Genomic DNA, 26,294 nt, shown 5'->3' with positions numbered 1-26,294 from the left:
ATAAACCAGAGGTGGCAATTATATAAGTTTAAACATTGAGAGTAAGCCTTTTTTATTCTTAGACACATTTGTCAACAGTACAGTGTCGTTTCAGCTAGATTTTATGGTGAGAGTGCCCCCTAGTGGGTGGAAGACTAGCAAAGGCACGTTGGGATGCTGTTGACGGCAATGTAGTGTAGTTTGCTTGCATGTTTTCTCCCCCGAAAGCTAACCTTAGGAAAGCGTATTTCACACTGTATAATGTATGTGTACATTTCCTGGTATAAGAACATCTGCATAAAATGTCAGATAAGATGTTGGTGAACAGGAGTAATGAGGCAAAAAGCAACTATTCTCGGTTGAATGTATGATTGGACACATTGTGTAACTAAACTAGCAAAACATGCTAAAATCAATAGATATATACAAAGGTTAAGCAAAACAATCACCCTTAACCATTTCTTTAGATTAGTGTTGATGTATTGTTTTAGACACAATACTAACCAGCAGAGGGAGACAAAACTGAGCTGATGTTTACATCGTTGCTCTAGTTTACGCCAAGAACGCACGAGCAGAAGTGATGGCTGGTTAATTTTCTATTTATGACGTATGGGTAAACTGACAGCTGCTGCAAAAAAGGAAAGAAAGAAAACGGGGGTGGGGGAAGACTGTTGCTGTCAATCACGAATTGCATTTATTTTGTTCCCTCCTGCCCGTCACGACGTGAAGCGACAGCTTAAACCAGTTTCCATGACAACTGGGGCCTCCTTGACTTTAGAGTGGAGACCACTTGTCAATCAAACGAGACTATGAGCATTGCTAATCAGGTAGTCCTACGTAGATCATTAAAATATAGACGTTTTTGGATCCTTGTCGTGTATATTTCTCTCTACAAAAACCAGTTACCTTAAAACAGACATCCTTAAGATGCACCTTATGTTGAAATCTGTATTACCAAGCTTGATGAAGTATTAACTAATTACAATACATTAAAGGTATAGTTCACCGGTCATTTAAAACCTGTATGACTTTGTTCTGCAAAACACAGCTGAAGATATTTCGAAGAATGTTGTTATCAAACAACATTGACCAGCATTGACTTCCATTGTATGGACACAAAACCACTGAGACATTCCTCAGAATATTTTCTTTTGTGTTCCACAAACAAGAGTCATTCAAAGGTTTGAAATGACATGAAGGTGAATAAATAATAACCAAATGTATAATTCATGGGAGGCCCCAAAGGTTTAGATAGCCTATTCATTCGTCTTTTATAAGATTGAAGACCTCTTTTTCCAAAAGTGCACACGAGAAAGCTAATATCTCAAACGATTACAGCACATCAGATCATACGGAATAAAATCACAAATGCAATACTGATGTCTCAAGGGTTTATTTCCATTTTGAATGAGTCAAAGTTGATTCTTGGGTGTGCGCTTTGACTAGTGTGTGGAAAGAGATTGTGCCAGAGGTGTACTGGGTTTGATATGCATGTTAACCCTGTTTCAAGCATTTACAATAACAAAAAGGGTAATGAAAATCAGTCAATGGTTCTCATTAAGAAATTCAAACATTCTTGGTCTGTGTATGGAAAAAATGCATTCAAATCCAATCACACGAAAATGGAACAGCACATATACAACTAAAGCACAGCACTGATTCAACTGCAAAGGTTGATTCATTTGTATGAGCTGAATATAAGCACTGGCTGAATACAGCATAAAACAGACTTTGGCGTGATGAAGGTAGATCAACCTGTGACTGTAGTAAAACACCATAAACAATCACAGAACGTAATTTAAGGCTTTTCTTCTTACTCTGTCTCAAATGACTCAAAATAGTACCCTTTGATTATCAACTCTAGACAGATCATGTTTACTGAAGACTAAGCCAAATCTGATTTTAATGTATGTGGATAATGAAAATATCAGCACATAGGTAATACTTTGTGTTCTCCCAACCAATCACATAATGTTTAGTAGCAAAATAGTTTTAAAAGTAATCCATTGTTGAATTAAATTAAATTACCAAGCTTCCTGGCGCTATTCATGTGGATATTTATGGGTAGTCTTCAGTAAATAGTGTACACAAGTGACATTTTTAGACATGTCAAATGCCTTTAAACACAGCTGACATATTGACTGCGGACTGCAATATTTATCTCAGAATGTAGTGTTCTAAACTAAAATTGAGAAATAAAACAAATGAGTAGTAAACATTAAAAACTTTAAACATACAAGTTTTAAATGCACAATGGTGTTGAATAAAAAATCCTGTTCGTCACTTAAAACAAAATGTAATATGGAAAATCCGAAAGACTGTTTCACCAATCTTAGTCTAAAACTCATCATTTATGAAATTTGATACCTGGCTCGCTGGGTACATTTATGCAAAGCAATATGACATCTGTATATGGACAGCACCTGCCAAGTAATGCTGTGACACACAAGATACTGACACAATTCCTCTTAACCCCACAGAATCTAAAACAGAGCTCAGAAACTACACAATACATAAAAAAATAATACAATAGCTTATCTGGCAGTAACAGCAACTAGAGTGAAAGTGTGTGTGTGTGATACAATTCAAAAGTGTCAGTAAACATTCCGCATCGTCTTTGGTGACGAGACGCATCTGAATTTTGTTTTTTGAGCAGGAGAGATGTTCATGTTTTTTTTGTTTGTTTATGGTTTAGGCGGTGCAGTGGTGAAGCCCTCATGCTCAGCCCTTCTGCCTTTCACTGCAATTTCTCTCTGCTCTATGGATTGGTCCGAACGAAGTTGTGGCACCCCCAGAGTGACCCCAATAGGTCGATCATTCCACTGCGTGCCACTGGGAGGATAACTGCAAGGGTAGAGTGCATCTCCTCCACCAAACAAAATCTCCCTCTCACCTTCTACTCTTCTGACACTGGCAGGGCAACGATTATGGCAGTTGTTTTGAAGCGGAAGGTGTGAAGGCCTGACAGCCAGTTGGTTCACATGTGGCAAGGGGTTGGTGTGACGGTCAGGGTCCCACCCACAGCCTCGCCTCCTACCGTCCACAGTAACTCTGCAGGTTTGTCGTGATAAGGCCATGTCAGTGCAGTCAGCAGTCCTACCCCGTAAAAACGCAGCTCCCTTTGACTCATAAGTAGTTCCACTTGTGTAAATCTCACTGGTCTGAAATTCCAGACTGTCTGTGTCAAGAGATCGACTACGTCGATTTAGTGCTAATGGTGCAGGGACTGGTGGGCACGGCCGACCCAAACTGAGATGCCGTGGAAGGCTTGCGATGCCCCATGCGTTACTGAGCAACAGACTCTGTTCGTAGGCATCAAAAGTACGTTGGTCACACTCTGCAAATGCATCCTGCTGCAGGTAGCATCCATCATCCTCATATGGCTCGTAAGGTGAAGCCAACACCTCTCCTTCCTCCACCAGATCGGTCTGCTGCTCACATTCACCTTCATTCTCCATGTCGACCACGTCAAATGTAACGATGGTGGGCAGGGCACTCAAACTTGGGCCGAACGGAGAACTTGACTCGGAGCCATCGAGACTCTCGGTTGAGTTACAGTAAAGCCGGGTGTTCTTGGTAAAATCCACGAGTGCTTGGGAAAAACAGACCAACAGCTCTTCCTGGGATTGGCTACGGCCTCTGGTGGGCAGTACAAGATCCTCAGATTGATGCTCAGTGTGCTCTGCCGATTTCTGCTGCGGTCCAGGTGCCTCTGTGACATGTGAATCAGAAAGTGGTGCAAACAATTCTTGCTTTTGAGACCTGCTGAGAGGTGTCTCTTTTAAACCCTGGGTTCTCTGTGGTGATTGGTGATAGCGCTGACTAATAACTTCTTCACAAGCTGTCTTATCGTTGTCTACAGTACGGCGTGTATCATCATAGAAGCGTTCAGTACGGAACAGAAGCCGGTCTTTGGATGGGCTTCTGAGATTATGAAGCTCACAGCACAGAAGGGCATGCTGGATCTTGCTCAAGCGCTCCTCCTCAGTCTCCATTGAACCCGACTCCAGGGCAGTTGATGCCATAGAATAGAGAGGGCTTGTTGGACTCTTATTACCCATCAAGGCAGCATCAACAAATTGATGGGTATCCTTGGGAGGAAGACCAGGGCTGAGAATGTGATCATCAGGCTCAAAAAGTTCATAAAGGGCATCGCCGCTGTAGCTGTCCCTTGGAAGTCTTTCCTGGTGTGGTTGTTCTCTACTCTCCTCCTCCAGTCCTGGTGTGTTCGAGTCATAGTATCCCTCGTCACTGTTGGGCACCGATTCTTGCCGATCGCTTTGTGGGCTTAGAAGGTCAGCAGTGAGAGTCGTTTCCGTGATTCCCAGTGGGCTGCTGTTGGAGTGAGCCAGGATGGAGCTGATTTGCTGATCAGGAGTGAGCGACAGGGTGTCAGAACCTCTGTCAGAAGGGACGTAGCAGACTTCATTACTCGTTTCAGATTCCCATAAACTTTGCAGATAATCAGCATCTACTTCATCAGGAGTCGCCATCTCTTCCCCACCGCCTTGATAGGTGACGAAACATGAGCTCCTTTTCCCTGCATTTCGGCTGCCTCTCTCAGCAGACACCGAGCTCTCTGCAACACTGACATCGTCTTGGTCGGCAATGATGTCTCCACACCCAGTCAGCGAATCAAAGCTCTTCAACGACGAAACATCGCCGAACATCAAATTCACATTTTCGGAGGAGCATGATGCAGCTGGAAGCTCTTCCATGTTTTGCTCAGCCAATCGATCCAGTTCGGACTCTGCACTTAAGGGTTCATGATATGTAGTCAGTCCTTCCCGCCTCTCATTTTCCGATTCTTCCTCCTTCTCCTCTTCTTCTGCTCTCTTCCTCATATCCATATCTCCCCTGCTTCTCTGTTTCTCAGGCACTAGCGATGCATCCTTTGTACATTCAGTGGCAGCCAAGGGCAGGTCGCACTCACTGCCAGCGGTTTGATTAGGCACATCTGGCACCGACACTTCACCCTGACTGCCATCACGGTTATCATTATGGTCACAGATGCTCGACAAGGCACCAGGCACAGTTTCGGAACGAAAGCCAGAGGTCATTTCAAGTGTCTCGTGTTTGTCCAGTTCAGCATTTTTGCTCTTCCTGTGTCTTCGTATGCTGTTGAAAAGGCCCCGAAGACCTCTCCGTTGTCTAGGTAGTGACTGAGACTTCCCATGATCCTCTGGTGTTTTCTGAGGGTCACAGGAGCTGCAGAATTCAAAGTCCCCGGAAGCCACTTCGCTGCTGCCTCTACCCAAATCTTCCCAGCATGCTCTGCTCACCCCATCATAAGTTTGGCTCTTTGTTACTCCCGTTTTAGATGACACCTTGATTTGGCTTTTGCCACGGCTCCCAAAAAAGCTCGGCAGAACACAAATGCTCTTCCGACCGCCAAAAAACTTAAAAGACCTCCGCATTTTAACCGAAGGGGGTGACTGAGGTTGTGGAGCATCATGGGTAGCAGAGACTGATTGTTGCCCACCTGTTGCACCAACAGCCTCACTTCCTGTAGTCTCCATTGTGACAAAGATGACTGTGGCTAATGCAGCATGCTTGTGGTAAGTACGCCACCCTGTGTTACAGGCTGGAAGGGTCGAGGACTGTGTTTATACATGTTATACCTGTGTAAGAAACAGAAAATAAACACAATTCGGAATCAATACAAGAAATCAACCTTCCTACATAAACCTTAAAGGCTATGAAATGATACAGGTATGATTAAAAGAATACACAACATCAATAGTACAGATCACATGTTTACAAGATTAAATTTAACCAACATGTAATAATATGCCATATTAATATCATCCAAAAGTAAACATAATATGTAACAGTTTTATAATCGGCAAGAGTTACAATCATTCAGGGGTTTTCCTGTTCAAATTCACAACACATACAGCATTTAAAAATGCACAAAAAAGATATGGTCTAATGCTAAAATCTTAATTTAAATACTTAACAACACTGTACATATGTCGATCAAATCTGAGCTGTGATTCATAGATCATGGATCTATGTCATTTAAAGGTATTGTTCACCTAAACTTGCTCATCCTCAAACCTGTATGACTTTCATCTGCAGAACGCAGAAAAGAAGATATTTTTGGTAAGGACCAAATAATATCGCAACAGGTCTTCCGCTGTATGGACACAAAACCACTGAGACGTTTCTCAGAATATCGTATTTTGTGTCCCACAGAAAAAAAGTCATATACAGATTTTGAACATGAGGGTGAATAAAAATGTTTATTCCTGACTTTTTAACTATCAATTTAAGATCACAGATTCATGACACGGTTTTTAACTGTCTACTAGACTCGTGTTTTATTAATTTTTATCTTATATTGGGGTTTTTAAAAACATGCATTGTTAATTAGGGCTGACATATTGTCATTTGTAATACAAAGAATCTGGGAACAATGTGTTCACACAGCAGGACAAATAGACAAACATCTAATTTAGTGTATATGAGAGATAAAAGGAATGAATTCAACCAGACAGACAGTGGACAATGTTCACTTATATAGCCTTCAAAAGAGTTAGTCCCAACAGTACACAAGTGGACTGGAAGCGTCAGAAGACATCCAGACCGTGCATTGTTGGGGATTCTCTAGGAACATATTTGGGAACCACTGCTCTAGTCTGCAACATTAGAGACAAGACCTGTTGAACGTTCTCTTGTATACCTCAACTCAGATATTGTCAGCTTACTAGAAAATGTAATGATATAAACTATTGATAATATAATGGTAATCATTTATTCAAACATCCAAAAGCTTTAAGATTATTTGGTGTTATCTTGTATAAATTAAAGTTTCATGCTAATAATTACATACAGCACTTAATTAAAAGAGTGCAAAAATGTTTTTATGGGTCAAAAAGCAAGTCAAATAGTAGAGTTTTCTGTGGAACACAAAAGACATGCAGGTTTGAACGGCAAAAGAGTGATTAAATGACAAAATTATTTCTAGTATCAAACCACCAATGACCTTCAACGACACGACAATCAATTATTGGCTATTAAAGGTTGCGTTTTCCAATGTAAGACTGCTTAAATCTGCTATCAAAACAAAAGATGACTGAACTCAACGGGCCTCTAACGCTGCACTCACGTTAGACATCATGAACAAAAGGAAAAGATGCCAGTTATCATCAACAAAATAAGCCCAGAAGACATCTCACACACGATACTGCATTACGGACAATAAAAGCTGAACTATCAACAGATTGCACACAGTGTCCACAGCTGGACACCAGCACTGGCGCGCGTTAGCCCAGACGCTAACCAGCTCGCGACCGCTCTACTCACACTCGTGTACTTGCACACACGGATATTTCTACGAACTAATTCACGCACATTTCCTATAAATAATGTCCTATTTGAAACCGTGAGTGGAACTCGCCTTGTTTCCCCATGTTTTGTCCGACCGCGTAACGTTAGCGATCTGCTTGCATCCTAGCGCAGCGATGCAGGAACTCGAGACTGGGTTTGATTATACATGGACCTATCGGCGTATGACATCAAAGTACCGCGAGAACGATGTGCAACCATGGCTTTCGAGAGCCTCTCGCTGTACTTGGATGTCATTTGACGATCGGTCTGCGCAGGGCCGCGTGACGTCGATCGGGTCTTTTTTTATTTACTTTGTTCATTGAGAGCTGGAGCGACTGGGTCGGTTTTCCGCTCCAGATGCATTTTGGGAAGCGTAGTACCATTGTAATTAGATTGTGAAGATAAAATATTAAATTAAATATAACTAAATGTAAACACTTTGAGTTGTGAACAGTTTTATTTATGGAGTAAAATAACCATTTTCTATGTGGTAAGTGGGAGCGTTGCCCAAATTAAAAGATAACCCCCAAAGATAATCATTCTAGAGTTCTGCAGTTTGTATAAAATAAAAAGATCAGCAGGATTATATTGGCAAAACCTTTACTGTGCTATAATTTTAAAACGTGTTACTTTGCAATTATTTTCTTTTTGTAAAACGTTGTATGTAAACATAATTTCTTGTTTCAGTAATGTACTGGTTATATGACGAATGCTGCATGCACATCAAGAGATTATAAAACATTATACAACATATATATATATATATATATAAGTTATTCTTCATCGCGCTATTCTCTTTTAACAAAACCAAGAAGTTATTGCATGATATAATAAAAGCTCCCTATAAATCACACTGTGATCTAGACCATCTTATAATCCAATTAAAACACTTAACAACTATTCACTTATAAAGAGAAACAACATCCTCAGAAGACACGGAAAATGAAGTACAGGCTGTATGAGAATGCATAGTTCTTGAACATTAAATGATAACAACACTTCTGGTAAAGTTCTATACACAGTTTGTCTGATCTGAATGAGAAAGGTAATTCCAGTTTAATACAATACAAAGCAGTAAACTGAGCAAACTGTACTGTTGTATGTGCATCTCTTCATGAGTCTGGACACTTTTCTTGATCCATGTCTGTCTTGGTCCATCACTGAACCAATGCACTATTCATAGGCTTGTGTTTAAGATAGCAGATAAGCCTGGGTGGAATATCCAGAGTGTCTAAAAACTGAATCCTGTTTACGTGTTTCAGATGTCTACGGATGGCTAGCCTACACTGAGACGCCAAAGACTTTGGACACCCTGTGAGAGGGAAAGAAAGGGGGGAAAAAATCAATATCTACAGGCAAACGTAAGAAAACATATCTGCTAAATGCAAGATTTCCTGCAATTACAATTACAAATTACAATATTCCTGCCCTGCATACTCCCTCTCACCTCGTTCTTTAAGTAGCAGCTCGACAGCTTCATTCTGTTTGGTGCTCTTCTCTATAATGAGGGTAGGCAGGTAGACATTGGCCCCAAAGTCAATGAGCAGCTGAATGTACTCAACTCCACAGCCATGTCTCACACACAATTCTAGCACCGTCTTCTGCTGCGTGGCTTTACCGATTACTTTATCCTCCGGGCTGTTATAATTCGGCTCTGCCCCGTACAACAGCAACATCTTAAAACAGTCCAGGTGTCCATATATGGCTGACAGGTAGAGTGGTCCACTGCACACTGCAACCCCTGACGCCCACAGGGTCACCTTTGATCTGGCGTTGACCTCTGCTCCGTGCTGAAGCAGCTGGCGGAGGATCTCTGGGTTGCCCTCCCGGGCAGCGGTGAGCACAGGTGAGCTGTTGTTCAAGTGACTTCCATTAGGGTTAGCACCAGCACGAAGCAAAGCAAGGACACAACTCAGATACCTCCCGCACACAGCAGTGAAAAGAGGAGTCTGGGCCTTCACATCCAGGCGATCCACCTCTGCCCCGTGGGCCAGGAGCACCTGCAGGCACTTTAGGTGACCTGTGAAAAGAAGAATTATGTTGTTGTACTACAAAGCTCATAAAAAGCATGATGATGTGACATTAGAGGGTGCGTGCAAGGGTGTACCTTTGGATGCAGCCATGCGTAAAGGGGTACCTGGGATGCCCCAACCGCTCTGTTGATTGATGCACTTCCTGTGGCCTTCTTGTAACAACAGCTCAGCCAATAGGAAGTGGTCATTATCTGCCACAGCTCGATTCAGCTCCAGACTCTCAGGAGCTGATTCATCCTCTTCCACTGGCCGCAGCTGGAGCATAGAGGAGATCTGCAGAGAAGGAGGAGAGAAAGATAGAGGTTCATGCATAGAGGATGTAGTGGATAACATAGTGTGCATCATACACATAACAAACACAAAAGCTGTGTATTAAAACATCAAATTGAAAACATGAAATAAGCTGTCTAGGTAGAAGGCTTACTAGGTTTTGAGACACAGACTCTGAAAACTTTTTACAGTTTTACTCTATTCTATTTTCCAATGTTTCGGTTAACATTTGCACAACAATAAGCGCTTACAGGATAACATAAAACATAAAAATGTATTATTTACATTAGACTCATTTCTGTGACGTACCAAATTTTTAAACAGCCTTTAAACAAGACACGTGTTGGATTTAATGTCATGACCAACTTTACCCATCTAACGTTATATTATTAGCTGTAGCGCAGTGCTAGCTTACACGGCTAGTTAGCCGATTGACAAACAAGTTAAACCGCAATAAATACAAAAGAATCATAAAACAAGATTGAAGGAATTTATATGCAAGTAAAATAAGCAGATTAAAACTGATAGTATACGTGATATATATCAAGCTTTTGGAGGTTGTCAGTGAACAACCATATTTGTCAACAAAGCCGAGTTCACTCCCGATGATTTACATTCACCGCCCGGCTGTCAAGCATACACGCGTTTAAAAGGAACCACAACTAAAAATGTAAAACATTTCGCTATAAGCCAGGAATTTAAAGCTTGTCAAGGACACTCACCCAGCTAAAAAAAATAACACCAGCAGGAACGAACGCTAATGTGCGGAAGATATTCCTTGGGCGGCCACAGAGGGCGCTGTGCACACAACAAGACAACACTGGCTTAGATAGAGGTGAAGTTGTATCTTGAATAAATGGAGTTCGTGTTTTCCACAAATAAATCAGCCAAACATGGTTCGCATAATATAATTCACAGAGTAGAAAATGTATTTTTTAAAAGAAAACATCCATTTAAATTCAATGGTGCACAACAAAAAAGTATAAAAAGTGCAATGATCAACACAAGCGTGTACAAAATGTCTTTGTCTGGTTAAACTTGAAAAACGACAGATGTAACCACACATTGCCATACAGTTCCTATATCAGTGGTAACACGTTTCCCTTGACTTATATTTCTCTATTTGAGCTATTGCCGTCATGCTATTGCTTTGCATTTAATCAGTAAAAAAATAATATACACAAACCAGGACTTAAAGGAAAATAATTATCTTTAAAGGAAACAAAATAGCCTATTTCTATAGCCTGAGCTTGCTCCATAGCAGCCAGTGATTTACAACAAAAGCTTTGAAATAAATTTCACATCAAGTAGACATACTTAAAACATTTCTTTTTCAAAATATACATACAAAGTATTAAAAATGTTTTACCAAAATCTGAGAAGTCTGCCATCAGACAGATTTCTGTGCTTTGAATAGTTTGTTTGGCATTTAAACTACATTGTAGGTGTAAACAATGCAAAAGCTTATTGCATTCACATCGGTCATTTCCCTTTTCTCTAAAAAAGCTTTCAGTTTTGTTCCTTTTTAAGCAAAAAGGACTACGTGCAGTGCAGGAAACCTCACAAAACTTTTTTTGTTGCAAAAACGTATAACCTATGGAATCTATATCTTTGAAAGTGTGTTCCCTTTATAAACCTAAATCTCACAACGGCTGCAGTGTGTCTGAATCAATCAGTATCGTGCTTTGATATGTACAAGTAAATAGTTTGTATGGCTTGATGTGCTGAACACAATTCTTAAATCAAGTGTGAATATAAAATACATTAACAGTCGACTGCAGAATATTCCAACATTGCATGTGATCGTAATTGCATTTAAACAAGTCCACGTGTGATATATAGTCAAACCTGTTTTTGTTCAAAGGATATGGCTCATGATGTTTTTGAAGAAAACTAATAGATCTTTTGAGAAGCGTTCAGTGAACAAACATCACAGGTAAAAACAATCTTCCAAGTGCTATAAAACTAATGCACAACACGTCGGAATCACAAACAGCTTTGGGGATGTTTTGTTGTGTTGTTGCAGTGTATAGATATCCTTATGGTAACAGTACTGTACATATCTTTTAAATACTCTGGACATTTGTTCTTTGGGGTTTCAGTCAAAATGCCTGTTCTGTTCCTATGGAGACTCAAGAGGATTCTTGAACCTTCTCTTTGTAATGTTCTGTTTCCACAGAAACAGGTTTTTCCTTTGAGGAGGTCACATCGTGCTGGGTGGCAGCTGGCTCCGCCCCTTCCCCATTTGAATCCATCCCCGCCTCCTTCGCAGCACCATTATTCAAAGAGCTGCAGCTTCCATTTGATTGGACAACAGTAGAAGTAGGCGTCTTCTCACTCGGACTGTCCTGTTTTGCAGGTGTGTTGATTGGTCCAGACGGATCAGGGAGAACTCCGTCTGCAACTGCCAGCTGCTGTAAATGAAAGAGAGGGAGACAGCGTGATGTCAATCGAATGCCTCTCCGCACATCGACAAAGACTACAACACCCACAGCTCCACGTACCCTCTGTAGATCAGTCATGGTTTTCTCTCCATCCACCTGCCTCTGCATGAAGGACAGCAGCTGGTCTACAACAGACTGTTTTGGGTGCATGCCTTTGTCATAGTGATTATACATCCCACACCAGAACCTTTGAAAACACACAGAGCAGTGTAAATTTGTTAATTCACACACATTTGTGCTTGCTAAAAAAGTAAAGAAGCAATTCTGGTTCATGTAATTCTGTGGTTTGTGTTTAAAACAGCGCTAATCCGTACTTTAAGTGAAGGGGTAAAGTGCTGGGTCTGAGCACTTTGCTCTTTAATGAACGCCGGTACAATGGGTTCCGATACTGATGATGGTTTTCCAAAAGATGAGGCCACAAGGAAAACGTCTTCTCGCGCAACCTAAAATCAAAAGTGTAATTATAACCATTTTTTGGACATGGTTATAAACCCTTATAAACAAACATACACAGTAGAGGTTACAATTTAGCATAATTTTAATGAAGCATACAGATTAAATGGTGACTTTGCAATAGCTTTTATTTAAAAATGTGTGAGATTACCTCATCTCCTGCCTTTCTTTCTGACAGTTGCCGATGAAGTTTCCGTACTGGCAACCATAGACTTGGTTGTGGATTTCTATGAGGTAACGTTCGTTAAACTCGAACGCACAGGGAAACTGCTCTGACAGCTGCCACACGCACTCTAGGAACTGGGTAAACACAGGAGACGTTTCCTTCGGGTCGCTTTCCAAATGGCCACACCTGGAGCAACAAAGAAACCCTGTCACAAATAATTGCGTATAACTATGACAATAGTGTGCTTATAGTGATCTCGAATCTTTAGTTTTTTATGCATTTACTGTCTTTGCAAATAAATGGACGTACAAACATAATAGAGCATCATGGTTAAGATAACAGTAACATTAACTACATTAAACTTTTGGTTAATTTTAATGTCTTAAGCTCATTTCATCACTCATGACATAAATTCTTTTAGGAGTTTTGGTTACTTTGATTTAAGTACTGAACCGAATGTAACCGAATGGCAGTAAAGAATTTTACCTGTGACTGAATTTATGACCAAATGAGATCCATTCTTTATCAATCAGAACCTGTAAATAAAAAAAAATTCTGACAAATATTCATCTATGTATATTAATGTAGAAAGAAAATCCTTTAATTGTTATACATTAACTAGTATATTTGTTTAATTAAATCAAATTGGCTTTGTAAGTCATTTCAACTTATTCTTTTTTTATGTTTTTACAATCATTAAAAACATCCAAGTGATTTCAACTTATTACAGCAACTCACCACTAGTAGTTAGTTATAATGTCTTGCCAATTTGATTGCACATAAAAGTTTGTGTCAGCAATAAAAGACAAGTTTCAGTTACATAAAACATACATAATTATATGATATAAATGTCTTCATTAGAAAATTCATTGAATCATGTGACGTAAATATAAGTATCCACTAATAGGTTATGTTACTGAGTCATTACCATGAGCCCTTTCAGGGTCCTGTAGTATGGGTCCAGCAGTATGCAAGCCAAAGAGCACACCTGAGCCGTCCTATCCCAACCATCAGAACAATGTACTAACACACTCGCTTTCTCATCACAGACAGCCTGTAACGCAAACACACAAAACTGTTTTATAAAGTCAGTTAATCCAATATCTCTCTCTACAGTTATGGAACGGAGGTCAGTACCTTTGCGAGGAACACACCAGCATCCATCACAGATTTAATGTGCCTCAGCCAGCCTGAGCTCTCCAGCCCTGTCAGGTGGTCACTCATGGATGGGGACTTCATAGAACACACTGTAAACACCAAGACAAAACAAAACCTCACTTCACATGCTCCCTAATTTCATTTTCAAGTATTTGTGTTTTCTATAAAGCTGCTTGGCACACTGTGAAATCACTTTATAAACCAAACTGAAATATCAACAACCTACACTTCCAATAACCAGCTCACATAGAGCTCATACTGCATATTACTACCACAACAGTGTGTCATCTCACCCTCCAGCAGTTTTTGGAGGCTGTTTCTCATGACGTGGATGTTTTCAATCCCTTGAAACTGGAACCTGATATTGGAATAGTTGTCCTCATTCTCGTAGCCTTTTCCAGCTGCACGGTTTGCCATTGCGTTCAACTGACAAGCACAAAAAACATTTCTTAGTGTGTGCGCACGTTCAGTAGCTAGATATGCAGAAGGTCAGGTCAAGCTACAATGCATTAAATACTCAGATCCAATGTGTTCACAATACGAATAGCAGGGCAGTTAGGGTCAGAGGTCACAAGGTGAAAGATTATGCCATCACACCACTGCGACCAATACGACTAGCTGCATGTATGACAGAGCACCTGGGGTTAAAAGTTTAAAGATAAACATTCACATGTTGTGTGTCCTCTAATGTATATAGAAAGGTTAAGGGTCACACCTTAGGCCGTGTGTCCACTACATATATAAAAGGGCAGTTCGGGTTCGCCTGGTTGATGGCCTCAAGCATCTGCTCGTCTTCCACGCAGCGAGAGTTCAAACCAGACAAAGGCTGACTGCAGCGACAGATCGCAGCCTGCAAACGAGATTTACAAAAATAACACATAACATAAATACATACATTTGGCAGATGCTATCACTAAAGTGACTTTTAAAGCAACAGTGCATTTAAAGGTGCTGTGTGTCATTTTTTGCAAGGATGAATTGACAGAAATGCAATATAATATACATAACTGTATTCAGAGGTGTATAAAGACTAGGAATGCATGATAAATCATCAACCATATCGGTATCGGCCGATCATTTTTTATGTTATCGGCTGATAATAAAATTTAGGCACTAAAAGCAGCAAAGGCTGAGCACCTTCGTAACCTGATAGAAACTAACAAAACCTGGTTATTCCGCCGCACCTTGGTAGCAATTAATTAATTACATTTTTTATAGAGATAATCGAAAACATTCGAGACAAAATAGTAAAAACTCAATCACCAAGTCAGTCCTATAAACTAGTACCAACCACCGCCCCAAAAGAAAGGCTACAGTGTTTTTCTTCTATAAAACAGAAAGACTTTATTAAACTTCTAATTAACAACATCTAAACCTACAACTTACTTATTAGACCCCATACCAACTTAATTATTAAAAGATTTACTACCCGTTGCAATTGAGCCCTTTTATAACATTATCAACTCGTCAATTTATCTAGGCCATGTCCCAGGACCCTTTAAGATGTCCGTCATTAAGCCTCTTATCAAGAAACCAAACTTAGACCCCAATGAACTAGGAAACTATAGACCGATTTCAAATCTGACCGATTTCCACATTTTTCTGGGTTGCTCGGGAAGAATATCTATAATTTGTTTGTTGAATAAAAATATACCAGAAAAGTTTGAAGGTTAAATAATCTTTAACTAGTGTTAAGTAGGACAAGTGGTTACCTTGTATCCTGCAGTGAATGTTTTCATATAAAAGCAGTTGTCCATTGTTTGCCTTTTGTTTCAGTCTTAGGAAATGTTATATTAATATCTAGATACTGTATATCGACTTCCAATGTTGAAGAATCATCAGTTATCGTTATTGGCCAAAATTGACATGTCGGTGCATCCCTAACAAAGACCTTACATAATGAAGCGTCCGTTTTTTTATTCACTAAAATTTCGCCATGTTTTTTCTACAGTAGCCCTAAATGGAAAAACTGCTCTACAGAGTCCATTTCGTAAATTATTCATTTCCTTTGGCAAAGAAACAAAAACCTGATGACATCTTAGTTCTGTGTAAGCCACCGTACAGTGAGCCGTTGGTTGCAATTTTCAACCCGCCGTAAGCTGCAGCAAAATTTCATACACTGGACCTTTACATTTTAACAATGCAATATTTATACTAACAATCCATAAAAAAGTATAATTTTATGAGTGTTTTAGTTTTTTCTAGTTTTATTAACATAATACAAATAGAACAATATCTATAGACTATTTAATTGGACGCACACACCATGCCAAGTTTATTTTATATTTAATTTATATAAATATTCCTTTACATTATACGATTTTACACAAAGCAATTGTGTGCATTTATGAAGTATGAGAATACCTTCATATCCTTGTGATAGTAAGACAGGACAGGCAGTCGCCCACGGCTCCTAAACTTGGCACTGCCTGTTACCGTGGCAACACTGGCATTTTTGGGGAGTCCTAGGACAGATGGATAAGTGCTACAGATCTGTGAGAGAAAGTCAAGAAACATTTCAATAAGAGTGTGTCAGCAACAGTCGTTGATACGAGAGTGTAGCTGTTGTGAAATGTTGTTTACAAGATGGCTGAGTCACAGGAAGATGCTACCTCATAGTTCTTGTTAAGGTGGCTGATTTCCCAGTGTTCATTGGAAAGACCCATTCTACTGAAGTCATTTGATACATCAATGAGTTCCCAGCCACGCCTCCTGTCGTCCTCATTTTGATGTGGATTATAGAGGAATGCATACAGCTCTTCCTCTTTGACTATTATGACACAAAAGTACAGTTAATATAATCGGAATATGCACATGCGTGCAAAGGGACAGAAGAAATACATTAATTTAATAAACATCTGTTAAAAACCTGCATAATTCTTTTAAACAGTTCGCTCACACCAGAACAGTAAACTACTGTGTTTGTCTACCTGGTTGAGACAGACGCAGCAGTGAATGGTACATGTCCTGGCAATCTCTCTCTCTTTGAAACAGCAGGTGAAGCACCTGGAAGGTTTTGCAGTGAATCAGGAGCGGACAGCCTGACGCGGTTAATGGATGCTTTTCCACAGACGCAATGTGATGATGTAACACCTTCAAACACACAGGGGTTTGATAACAGTTTTCATTAGATTTATCTCACCCTCTCTATTGTGTTGTATCATTATTTTCCAGCCATTTTCTTCAACGGGTGCATTTAAAAATAAACTGCATTGACTTACTAATAGCATGTTATTATTTTGGACGGACAATTTTAGTCCGTACATATTTAAAAAGCTTCACACTTCGAGTGTGGCCAGAATCAAGCTGTTGGGATGTGCCGTTGGTAATGTATGGGATACAAAAGAGTAACAGACTCAACAGGTGACTTTTTTCAGTTTCAATGCCCACAAAAAATCGGCAAATTATATATAACATCAGTGAAACATATTTCGATTTATTATGTTTAACTGCTTATATAAACACAATCCTTGCAAACATGCTGCCCTATTTTATTGGCTTATATTTACCCATGTTTCTTTGCGTGTGTTGTTGGTTTGTTCCACGTAGATCAGGTGAGTAGCAGTCAAGTACAGAGTTCCCAGAGTAGATTTCTTTTCTGTATATCTATTTAGTAGTTTCACATCTTCCACCTGTAAAAAGCCAATCAGAAATGCATACGTGCATGATTAACTGTCTGTGCAGAACAAACTAAGTAAAAGCAAATTACTGTAAGGGTTAAAACCTAAGCAGAACCCACCCCTCCAGTCTAGGCTTTACACAAAAGAGAGGAAATCCCAGAGAAATGCCTAAACTTTACACGCTGTCAGCATGTCCTTTTCCTCTGGTTACAGTACAACCCTTGTCTCTACACTTTTGTCACTTTGGTTATTGAATAACAGGCAATGAAACATCATTATAATAGAAGATGCGACTTCAGCACTAAATAAGACCTTGTTAGCATCAAAGTCTGATTCATTCTGTCTGTTTATCAGATTTTATTCACACTCTATGAATTGAATGAGCACAAAGCTGTTCGTTGAATGATTAGGAAAACCGAACTATAGAAAAATTCCATCAGGATTTCTTGTTGGTCATTTGTGAGAGATCGGCACCAATAAATATCCTTTTATAAAATGAGTGCCAATGAAGAGTATTGATAAAGCAGTCCATTTTGGCATGAAAGCCACAAGCCAGACCAAGCCAAAACATGGTGGATTTGGTTTAGATTGAAGTGGTCGGCACTTGTCTTTAACACAACCTGGTGATGTATTTCCTGCAGTACTGCTGATTCAACATCCCTACCACATGACATACAGACTCTGAACTGACATGTCTTTTTATCAAAATAATAAATGTCAACAACATTCAGCAATTAATATTGTCTAATGACTTTATAATGTTATGTAACAGAGCAGACACATTAGTAAATTACAGTCCCAAAGAATCATACGTGTATTTTTACCTTTCCTGCTAATTCAGATTAGGCTTTCAAGAGAAATGCTTATAGTCTTCACACATCTTACACTTGTGAATTGACATGTCGTTTCAGTCCATTCACACTTACATAAAGCGTGCGACATTGAGCTGAACGCGTTTACAAAACTCTTTTAACAGCTCATGAAGTGAAACCTGCTACCCGCTTTCAGATCTATCGAGGGTATGAAGTTGATGATCGAAGCTCTCTATGAGAGTCTGTCACTGTGCACGAGCGCATCTGTTGATTCAGCCCTACCTTTGGCGTTATTATGTGCTCCATCTTTTTCACTCGGCTATCATCCGACTGTGCAAAGTTACACTTTAGCGGTTTGTGCGTTTAGCTTGTGTCATGTTTTTCAGGAAATCGGATTTGTTAGTGAGAGCCTCTGGGTTCCTTCCTGACGTGAAGACTACAACCATGTCAGATGACATGTCCACATATCGCGATAAGTGGGTGATCGACGTGATTTGATTTCATTTGTTCGCCCCCTTCGATAGTTTATGGTGCACTCCTCGGATTTAAGATGTTTCCCACTTCAAACAGGATATAATCTCTGGAACGGCGCTGCTTTAATGTTAATAAACACCTGGAAAGTTGTAATGCTACTAAGTCATTAGTAAAACTAACGTTTTAATATTATTAAATACTTTCAATGTTACTAAATATATACGTTACTTCCGGGTTTCTTGTGGGAAATATTCCCAATCCGAGATGTTTTGTCAGGTTTCTTGTGGGAAATATCCCCAATCCGAGGTGTTTTGTCAGGTTTCTGTCAAGTCAAGTTCCTCACGTTTTCGCCGTGAGACTCACGCAATTGACTGTTTTTTGTGTGATAGAAATGCTTAAATCGTATCTGTAGCATTTGGTGCTACAAACTTTTTTCCTCAGCGGTCTAGGCTGGGGACCTCAATGTTAAAAGAAGATGGCCATTGGCACCAGCGCAACGGCTCAACATTCAATATTTTACCATTTTTTACTATATAAATGTTTAGCGGTAATATTCAATGATGCAACGCCGTTTTAAATGGAAAATGTGTAATTTATTTATGTCATTAATTCTGATTTTATTTCAGAAAGGCAACCGTTACATTTCAATGTAAGAATGGAATTACAAGGATTACTTCTTAAGATTAATAAATGTTAATTTTATAATGTTAAAAAAAAACTTGATTATGTACTGTATGCTAGACAAATGTGATCTGCGCTCAAAATTTAAAGGGACAGTAGGACGTAAAATTAATGAAAGTGATTAAATTGTTTTGAACTTCTAATGCAACGTTTTGGGTTTTTTAAAAACTTTCCACCATCCCATGCCCTCTGCAGTTCCTCCATAACATAACCCAGTACCCAGCCCCTCCTGCCCAAAAATCTCACTCAATGCTTAACTCAAAAGTTGGCAGCACTGGTCTTATGGTCTTAAAAGCTGCTTTATTTAAAAAAAATATTTATATATTGTTTTAGTAAAAAAAAGATAAACACAGATAAATTACTAAAGTCTAATCGTGCACAAAAAAACATATTTTGATATTTTGTTGGAAACAAGCTTTAACAAATATGGATATTTCATTAACCCGATACATACATCCAAACACACACAGCTCATGGGAGTTATTCCTGCAGGGTGGCCCAAACATATTTGCCTAATTGCTGGGGAGGACCCCCATTGCTCGACCCATTGTCCCTATAACGACCCCCGACCCTTAGGCTCAGTTATCTGATAACACACGCACTAATGAAACACATTAACATACAGCTAATCAAGCTTAAGACAAATTCCCTCTCAAATACCTGCCAAGTCCCTCCACGAACAAAAGCACAAAATACACATTTTGCTGTAGAACACGAGGCAACAATGGCAACAAATTAACACAATTCATAAACAGGTAAGAGAGAAAGAAAAATCAGAAAAATGCAATGTGCGGTTGTGAACATCGGATTCCTATCATTTCTAATTTGGCCTTCAGGTGCTGAAGAAGCAAATGTGCTTAGGAATCTCTAAAGCAGAGAAGATAAAGAAAACAGTCATGAATCAGACCCTTCAAGATAATGTTAGAATCTGGAGATGGATCTAAACGCTGTCTAATGTTCAAGCCAGCTCCATTTGAATGGTATAATTTCATATATCTCATTCCTGCACTTCCTCAGTGCGGTCTCTGCCAGGTTTAGGCGTGTCAAGGGTTGTACTGAATAGCAGAGATGTCCAAATAAATCTGGCTACAAATGTTCACCTTATGCTGCAGCATAGCTCTTCGGTTATTAACAGCGGTTAGCCATTACATTTGTGCTGGGGTGCATTGCATTTTACTTTCCATTTTCTATGTTGTAAAGTGCTTTAAATAACAGTGTCTGCTAATGGATCTAAAGACCATATATGGCTCTTTAGTACCCTGATATGATTTACATAACATACTTTTTGTTATGAATAATGGTTACATTAACACATATAAAAAGAAACCACCTAGCTTTAATGCAATAAAATAGATACATAAATACACAAATTATATTATGTAGTAGCCTACTACAAAATTTCTGTTCTATATCATATTGTACTGCCCTAAAACAATTAGAAAACTTTGTAAGTGTAAAGTTACAAACCAGGTAGATAAAATTGTATGAATGTTTAATTGCCCTTATACTGTAAAATGTAAATGTTTATATCTATGGTTTTGGACAAAAAAGCGAGGTATGAATGACAACGTTTCAACTGCAATTTGAAACTAGAGCCCAATTCCCTCTTGCTTTTAGTCTCCCGTTCCCAGTTTCTCGCACCTTTCCTCTGTCTCAGTTTCAATGCAGGCCTCTGTGTCCCTCACGTTCATTGTTTCTATTTCCCTTCTCCCTATTCCACCCTCTAGTTCTGTAACCCTAAACATATTCAACCAAATGGTGTTACCTTACAGTTATTTTGCTATTCAGAAAATACATTTACCATCTGGAGCATATGTATGCACATACAAATACACATATGCACATACTCCTGGTACTATAGTGCATAGTCTCTGAGATGTTATCCTTAAGCATCTAGTTAAAGTTAATTACTCAGTCATATTCAATAAGCCTGGCCTGTCAGACCCTCCGGAGACAGGCTTTGTTGACCTCATGCTAATGTGTTAGTTCTCAGACAATGGCAATTTACTGTCTTTTGTGTAAAGACTAATCTCTGTTAATAGCTTGACACAATCAGGTCTGCCCAGCTGCATCGGTTGAACAAGATTTCTGTGAACGACTGCGTGTGTTGTTTTTGGGGATAAAGCCGTGAGAGGTAAAATCTGAATGGAGGTAAAATGCGTTTCAAATGTAAGACGCAAGGTAAATGGCAAGGATTGTTTAGGAGAAGAACACGCACTAGCGATGAGGCTATTGTCATCTCTTTCGTAACTCTAGTTTAGTGAAACAAGAATCAAGGTGTAGAATACATAGAATATAATAGACTTGTTAGATATTGTATGTTTAGTGAAAAGTCAGAACAAATAACATTAATGCACAGACCAATAAAATCATTGCACTAAGAGAATATATTAAATTACGTAAATGATTACGGAAAACAATGTGAAATCCACTGAATAAAGTGCATGTTTATAAAATATGTTTTTAGTGTCAAACAACCATGAAATCCAATTTTGCTTTTATAAAATAAACAATTGACCCAGACATCATTAAATGCAGGATTGGGAATGCATAAATGTGTGTGACCAAAGCATGGAAATAATGAAAGATTTATTTATCCATTTTCGTCATGTAAAATATTTTGTATTGCTGGGCATCTAGGATTCCCAATAATAATAATACATTTCAATCTTTCATTTACATTTGCTCACTTGAATAAGTAAAAGAAACAAATAAAAAAACTATAAAAACTAAGGACCACTGCTTTAAAGAAAGTCATAGGTTGTGACTGTGCGTGTTAGATGTGTTGATAATGAATTGACCTCGCTGTCTCAGATAAAGTAAACAGAGACAGTCAAGTAAAGTCTGTAACCTTTAACCTCTCCCTCACACACACTCGCATACAAGGCTCCGTCCGTCTCCAGACATGAATAGGCATGCTATTTGTACATCTGCATTGTATCTGACACACGGAGTGAGAATTTATCTTTTGTGAAAAGCATAGTTAGCACTATGGCTGAGCATGGCTCTAGCAACGCCCGCATGATGGGTTCGATTCCGTGACAAAGCTGAGAAAACATGTTTGTTAAATCTAACAACTAAATCAACGTTGTTTCTTTTAAAAGAAATACAGTTTATTTAGATTTCCAAAGCTGTTGCAGAGTTTCCACTTATTCTCATTATATAGGACTTGATTTAGATTTTGATCAGATTAAAATGTCCTTTTGTCCTATGGAGATAATTGAGTTCATCACTGCTTTTCATATCTTGTATATAGTAATTAGCAGCGCAAACACACAAATAAACAACCCTGGCTGATAACAGTGCGCTGATGAGAGGAGGGGCTGCTAATGTATGTCTGCTATGGGGGTTGGAGGGCGGGGGTGTGTCCAACAGATAAATTGCTGCTCCGGAGGTTCGCTTCAGACCAGATGCGCTAGACCTACAAGACTTCATCTGGGACCACAGCAACATTGAAACAACCGAAAGGATTTAAACATACGCAATGCATTCATTCGCAACCCGCGCGCTCTTGTTGCTCGTCTCTGTTGTTTTCCCGTTGTCTTTTGCTGTATCGGGGGAATATTGTCATGGCTGGACAGATTCCTTTAATACTTGGCACCGTGGCTTCCAGTGTCCGGAGCGCTTTGATGGCGAGGACGCGCGCTACTGTTGCGGGACCTGCACGCTCAGGTATTGCTGCACCTACGCCGAGGCGCGCCTCGATCAGAGCACATGCGAGATTGGCTCCGAGTCTGAAAACGCAGACGACATAAGGATGATGACTCAAAGTGGTAAGTAAATATATACATTTACTTTATGTTAAATTTAGCATCATTAACATTTAAAGGCATAGTTCACCCAAAAATGAAAATTCTGTCATTATTTACTCCCCTTCAAGTTGTTCTAAATCTGTATGAATTTATTTATTCTGGTAAACCCAGAGAAAGATATTTGGAAGAATGCTTTTAACCAAACAGACTCCCACAGTAGCTACTGTCCCTTTAAACGTGTTCCATTGATTCCTACTAGCTAAAACCAAAGTTTCCATTTAAACCAATACAATTCCCATTATAATTGTGATATTTTTGGCTATAAACTATTTGAATTAGAATTATACCGTTCTTAAATGTAATTCTTTTTCTTTTCCTTCCCAGTTCCAACCTATCTCCCCTTTGTGATTGTGGTGAGCGCATTCTTGTCATTCGTTCTGATCGGGTCAGTCGTGTCTATCTGCTGCTGTCAGTGTGTTAAACCCAAAACGAGTGAACGGCAAACCGGACCCTCTGCTGCTCAAACCAGCCTGCTGGAGTCAGGAGGACCTTCCGTGGACAGCTCGACCCCATCCCGTACCTCCACTTCAGGATCCTCCACCACAAATGCTCGACCTCCACCATCCGAGCTCAGTGTGAACCTCTATGGGCCAATGGGAAACTCATTTCCAACCGCTCAGTCGCAGCAATATGTTCCTTCACTTCCCCAGGGGGCACCACAGTTTTACCAGCCCTACATGAACTACGGATTTCCCCCAGAGCGCAGCATGCTGGTGGCCCCTGCGTTCTTGGATGCCCGTCCTGGGTACGGCCAAGTGCACGGTCAGCCTTTTCCACAGGCCCCTATGCACTCTGAACCCATATACCCCACTGTCACCATTTGATTAGACAACTTTCTAGAAAATCAATTGGGACTACATAAGGAATAAGAAGTTTATAATGGCATGTCTCAGGGATGCGCTGTGTTCTTGCTTTAGGCCTCCACAGACAGTTCAGTAGTGATGTGCATTTAAAATTGAGAGGTAGATTGATAGTCTGGGTAAAGAGCTTTAAATGATTTATTTTGACCTAATTGTGACTGACATCATGTGTTATACTCGTGGTGTATTGCTGCTTCTCATAGGAGTGTATTTGCATGAACAGTTGATGTTTGCCGAGCAATTGCTGATTGTAATGTGTTATTTATAACAGAATATAGAATACATTTATTTTCTAAGTCAATTCTGCTTGCTTCCCTTCTCATTCTTACAAGGCACAACTAAAATGATCTCAGTTTTGTTTAAAACAAGGTCATATACAAATTGTGTTAAGTAGACAAAGGTTGCGTCCTTTTAGTTTGTAATGTTCTGACTCTTGAACAGTCAGTGATCATCTGAATCTGAGTGCTTCTTTGTCCTGCAAAGAGCTTTGGGTTTTTCTTTACAGTACATTGTGATGGCAAAGCTATCCAGCCGTTACAGCTGTTTGTGTGTGTGGCTGAGCGGGTTTTGTGCGTATGTGAATGGTTTTGTGAGTGTGTGTGTGGAAGCAGCAGGAGGGAAAGGGACAATAGATGCAGATCTGCTCACGCCCCTGAGAGTGGGATTAGAGCAGGTAAAGACGGGTGTGTGCGGAGATTAAACTCTGGATGGCCCAGCTGGAGTCTAAGCAGATGCATATGAGGTCATTAACGAACTGGAGATGAACCAACAAACTTTCAACCCAAATCCTGAAAGTCTCGAAACACTGAAAGCGCATACAGTAAACATGTGCTAATATTACAGAGACAAAAACACTAAAGTTGTAGGGGTAGTTCACCCATAATTGAAAACGTCATGAATTGCTCATTGGCTAGTTGTTCCAAACACGTGCTATATTTCAACAAGTGCTGTTAACCAAACAGTTCAAACAGCCACCATTGACTTCCATAGTAGGGAAAATTACAACTGTAGTCAAAAGTGTCCCAGAACTGTTTGCTGTCCAACAAGGTTTAAAATATCTCTTTTTGTTTTTAACAGAACAAGTAAGAAACGGTTTAAGTACTTTTTCCTACTAGTAGTCAATGGGGTCCAAGAACTGTTTAGTTATCGTTCTCTGTGTTCATAACAACAACAAAATGTATACATATTTGGAACAACTCAAAACATTTTGGTGAACTATCCCTTTAACTGTGGTCAAGATAAAGTAATGTATAACCGAGCCCTAATCCTTTTAGGCTTTAATATCATATGTTGGTGTTGAGAAATCTAAAGGTTTATTTTGGGTTAAAGCAACTAAAACATTGCTGCCGTCCTCGTGTCGATATTTCGTGATTTTTATAAATCATTATTAATAGTCACCCTTAATGTTTGTCTAACTTTTGGTCAAACTCAATATATGATATGGACAAACCCAATTGTTGAGTTAAAGGGATAGTATACCCAAAAATGAACTACTCTCCCATAGTTGTTCTAAACCTGTATACATTTCTTTGCTCGGTCGAACAAAGAAAGATATTTGGAAGACTGTTAGCGGCCGAGAGTTCTATGGGACCATTGGCTACCTACCATAGTAGGACAAATTATTAAAAATCCTTTTGTTCTGTTTCACACAAAATATATTTTGAGAAATTTAGGAAAGCAAACCGTTCTGGGTCACCTTTGCCTACCATTTTAATTGGTAGGTCAATGGTGCCTCATAGCGGTTGGTTTGTAACATTATTTCAAATATCTATATTTGTGTTTAACCGAATAAAGAAATAAGGTTTGGAACTACTAAAGAAATGACATTTACATTATGCATTTGGCAGACTCTTGGCAGATCCAAATCATCTTCAAGTGCATTATACATTTGTTTCTGAATATGTTTGAACCCCTGGGATTGAAACCATGACCATGGCGTTGCTTGCACCATGCTCTAACCACTGAGCCACAGGAAAGCTGAATTTAAAAATTAAAACTTTTGGATGAACCATCCCCTCAAAGTAACCTTAACAGTTTTAGGTTGATTTAACCCAACAGCTGGGTTTGGCCACATCTGACCCAACCGTAGGTTAAAACAACCTGACATTTTTCAGAGAACTGCTGTCCTCATCATCTCTCATTTTGAGCAGATTTAAGTCAACATGTCTGCTTGCTTTTGACAACTGAAGCAATTTCAATA

At 39.5% G+C, this 26,294-nt stretch overlaps 4 protein-coding genes across 6 annotated transcripts; 1 reads left to right on the top strand and 3 right to left on the bottom strand.

Moving 5' to 3' along the window:
- Window positions 1-1,360: 1,360 nt before the first annotated feature.
- On the bottom strand, window positions 1,361-7,587 carry amer1 (APC membrane recruitment protein 1). Of its 2 annotated transcripts, none has more exons than XM_079480099.1 (2): window positions 7,382-7,587; window positions 1,361-5,600 (listed from the first exon to the last, which is right to left on the bottom strand). In XM_079480099.1, the coding sequence occupies exon 2, from the start codon at window positions 5,496-5,498 to the stop codon at window positions 2,664-2,666; it is 2,835 nt and encodes a 944-aa protein (XP_079336225.1). In that variant the 5' UTR covers window positions 5,499-5,600; window positions 7,382-7,587; the 3' UTR covers window positions 1,361-2,663. The 2 variants fall into 2 exon arrangements, with proteins under 2 accessions (XP_079336225.1, XP_079336226.1); XM_079480100.1 differs by lacking the exon at window positions 7,382-7,587 and adding an exon at window positions 7,091-7,372.
- Window positions 7,588-7,752: 165 nt separating this feature from the next.
- asb12a (ankyrin repeat and SOCS box-containing 12a) lies at window positions 7,753-10,435 on the bottom strand. Of its 2 annotated transcripts, XM_079477523.1 has the most exons (5): window positions 10,337-10,430; window positions 9,419-9,617; window positions 9,232-9,331; window positions 8,759-9,162; window positions 8,195-8,623 (listed from the first exon to the last, which is right to left on the bottom strand). In XM_079477523.1, exons 2-5 carry the CDS (start codon window positions 9,606-9,608, stop codon window positions 8,469-8,471), a joined length of 849 nt encoding a protein of 282 aa, XP_079333649.1. In that variant the 5' UTR covers window positions 9,609-9,617; window positions 10,337-10,430; the 3' UTR covers window positions 8,195-8,468. The 2 variants fall into 2 exon arrangements, with proteins under 2 accessions (XP_079333648.1, XP_079333649.1); XM_079477522.1 differs by having other exon boundaries at window positions 7,753-8,623; window positions 8,759-9,331; window positions 10,337-10,435.
- mtmr8 (myotubularin related protein 8) lies at window positions 10,091-18,789 on the bottom strand. The gene is made up of 14 exons (XM_079477508.1): window positions 18,550-18,789; window positions 17,345-17,467; window positions 16,766-16,928; window positions 16,448-16,605; window positions 16,200-16,328; window positions 14,551-14,685; window positions 14,129-14,261; window positions 13,815-13,924; window positions 13,606-13,731; window positions 13,164-13,213; window positions 12,663-12,863; window positions 12,373-12,501; window positions 12,119-12,245; window positions 10,091-12,028 (listed from the first exon to the last, which is right to left on the bottom strand). Exons 1-14 carry the CDS (start codon window positions 18,571-18,573, stop codon window positions 11,747-11,749), a joined length of 1,890 nt encoding a protein of 629 aa, XP_079333634.1. The 5' UTR covers window positions 18,574-18,789; the 3' UTR covers window positions 10,091-11,746.
- Window positions 18,790-22,825: 4,036 nt separating this feature from the next.
- Window positions 22,826-24,393, top strand: shisa2a (shisa family member 2a). Its single transcript, XM_079448695.1, has 2 exons — window positions 22,826-23,195; window positions 23,559-24,393. The coding sequence occupies exons 1-2, from the start codon at window positions 22,907-22,909 to the stop codon at window positions 24,056-24,058; spliced, it is 789 nt and encodes a 262-aa protein (XP_079304821.1). The 5' UTR covers window positions 22,826-22,906; the 3' UTR covers window positions 24,059-24,393.
- The last annotated feature ends 1,901 nt before the right edge of the window (window positions 24,394-26,294 follow it).

This window comes from Barbatula barbatula (genome assembly GCF_947034865.1).
Source record: "Barbatula barbatula genome assembly, chromosome: 2".
Taxonomy (NCBI): domain Eukaryota; kingdom Metazoa; phylum Chordata; class Actinopteri; order Cypriniformes; family Nemacheilidae; genus Barbatula; species Barbatula barbatula.
The sequence above is the reverse complement of the archived record's forward strand: the minus strand, read 5'-3'. Positions and strand labels throughout refer to the sequence as shown.

Excerpts from the sequence above, each read along its gene's own strand:
- amer1 (XM_079480099.1), bottom strand. The coding sequence starts at position 5,498 with ATGGAGACTACAGGAAGTGAGGCTGTTGGTGCAACAGGTGGGCAACAA.
- asb12a (XM_079477522.1), bottom strand. The coding sequence starts at position 9,608 with ATGCTCCAGCTGCGGCCAGTGGAAGAGGATGAATCAGCTCCTGAGAGT. Across the intron at positions 9,332-9,418 it reads ACGCATGGCTGCATCCAAAG|GTCACCTAAAGTGCCTGCAG; the intron begins GTACACCCTTGC and ends TTCTTTTCACAG. Across the intron at positions 8,624-8,758 it reads GCTGCTACTTAAAGAACGAG|GGTGTCCAAAGTCTTTGGCG; the intron begins GTGAGAGGGAGT and ends TCCCTCTCACAG.
- mtmr8 (XM_079477508.1), bottom strand. The coding sequence starts at position 18,573 with ATGGAGCACATAATAACGCCAAAG. Across the intron at positions 14,262-14,550 it reads TAGTGGACACACGGCCTAAG|TTGAACGCAATGGCAAACCG; the intron begins GTGTGACCCTTA and ends TGTGCTTGTCAG. Across the intron at positions 13,925-14,128 it reads CCTCCAAAAACTGCTGGAGG|TGTGTTCTATGAAGTCCCCA; the intron begins GTGAGATGACAC and ends TGGTGTTTACAG.
- shisa2a (XM_079448695.1), top strand. The coding sequence starts at position 22,907 with ATGCATTCATTCGCAACCCGCGCGCTCTTGTTGCTCGTCTCTGTTGTT. Across the intron at positions 23,196-23,558 it reads AAGGATGATGACTCAAAGTG|TTCCAACCTATCTCCCCTTT; the intron begins GTAAGTAAATAT and ends TTTCCTTCCCAG.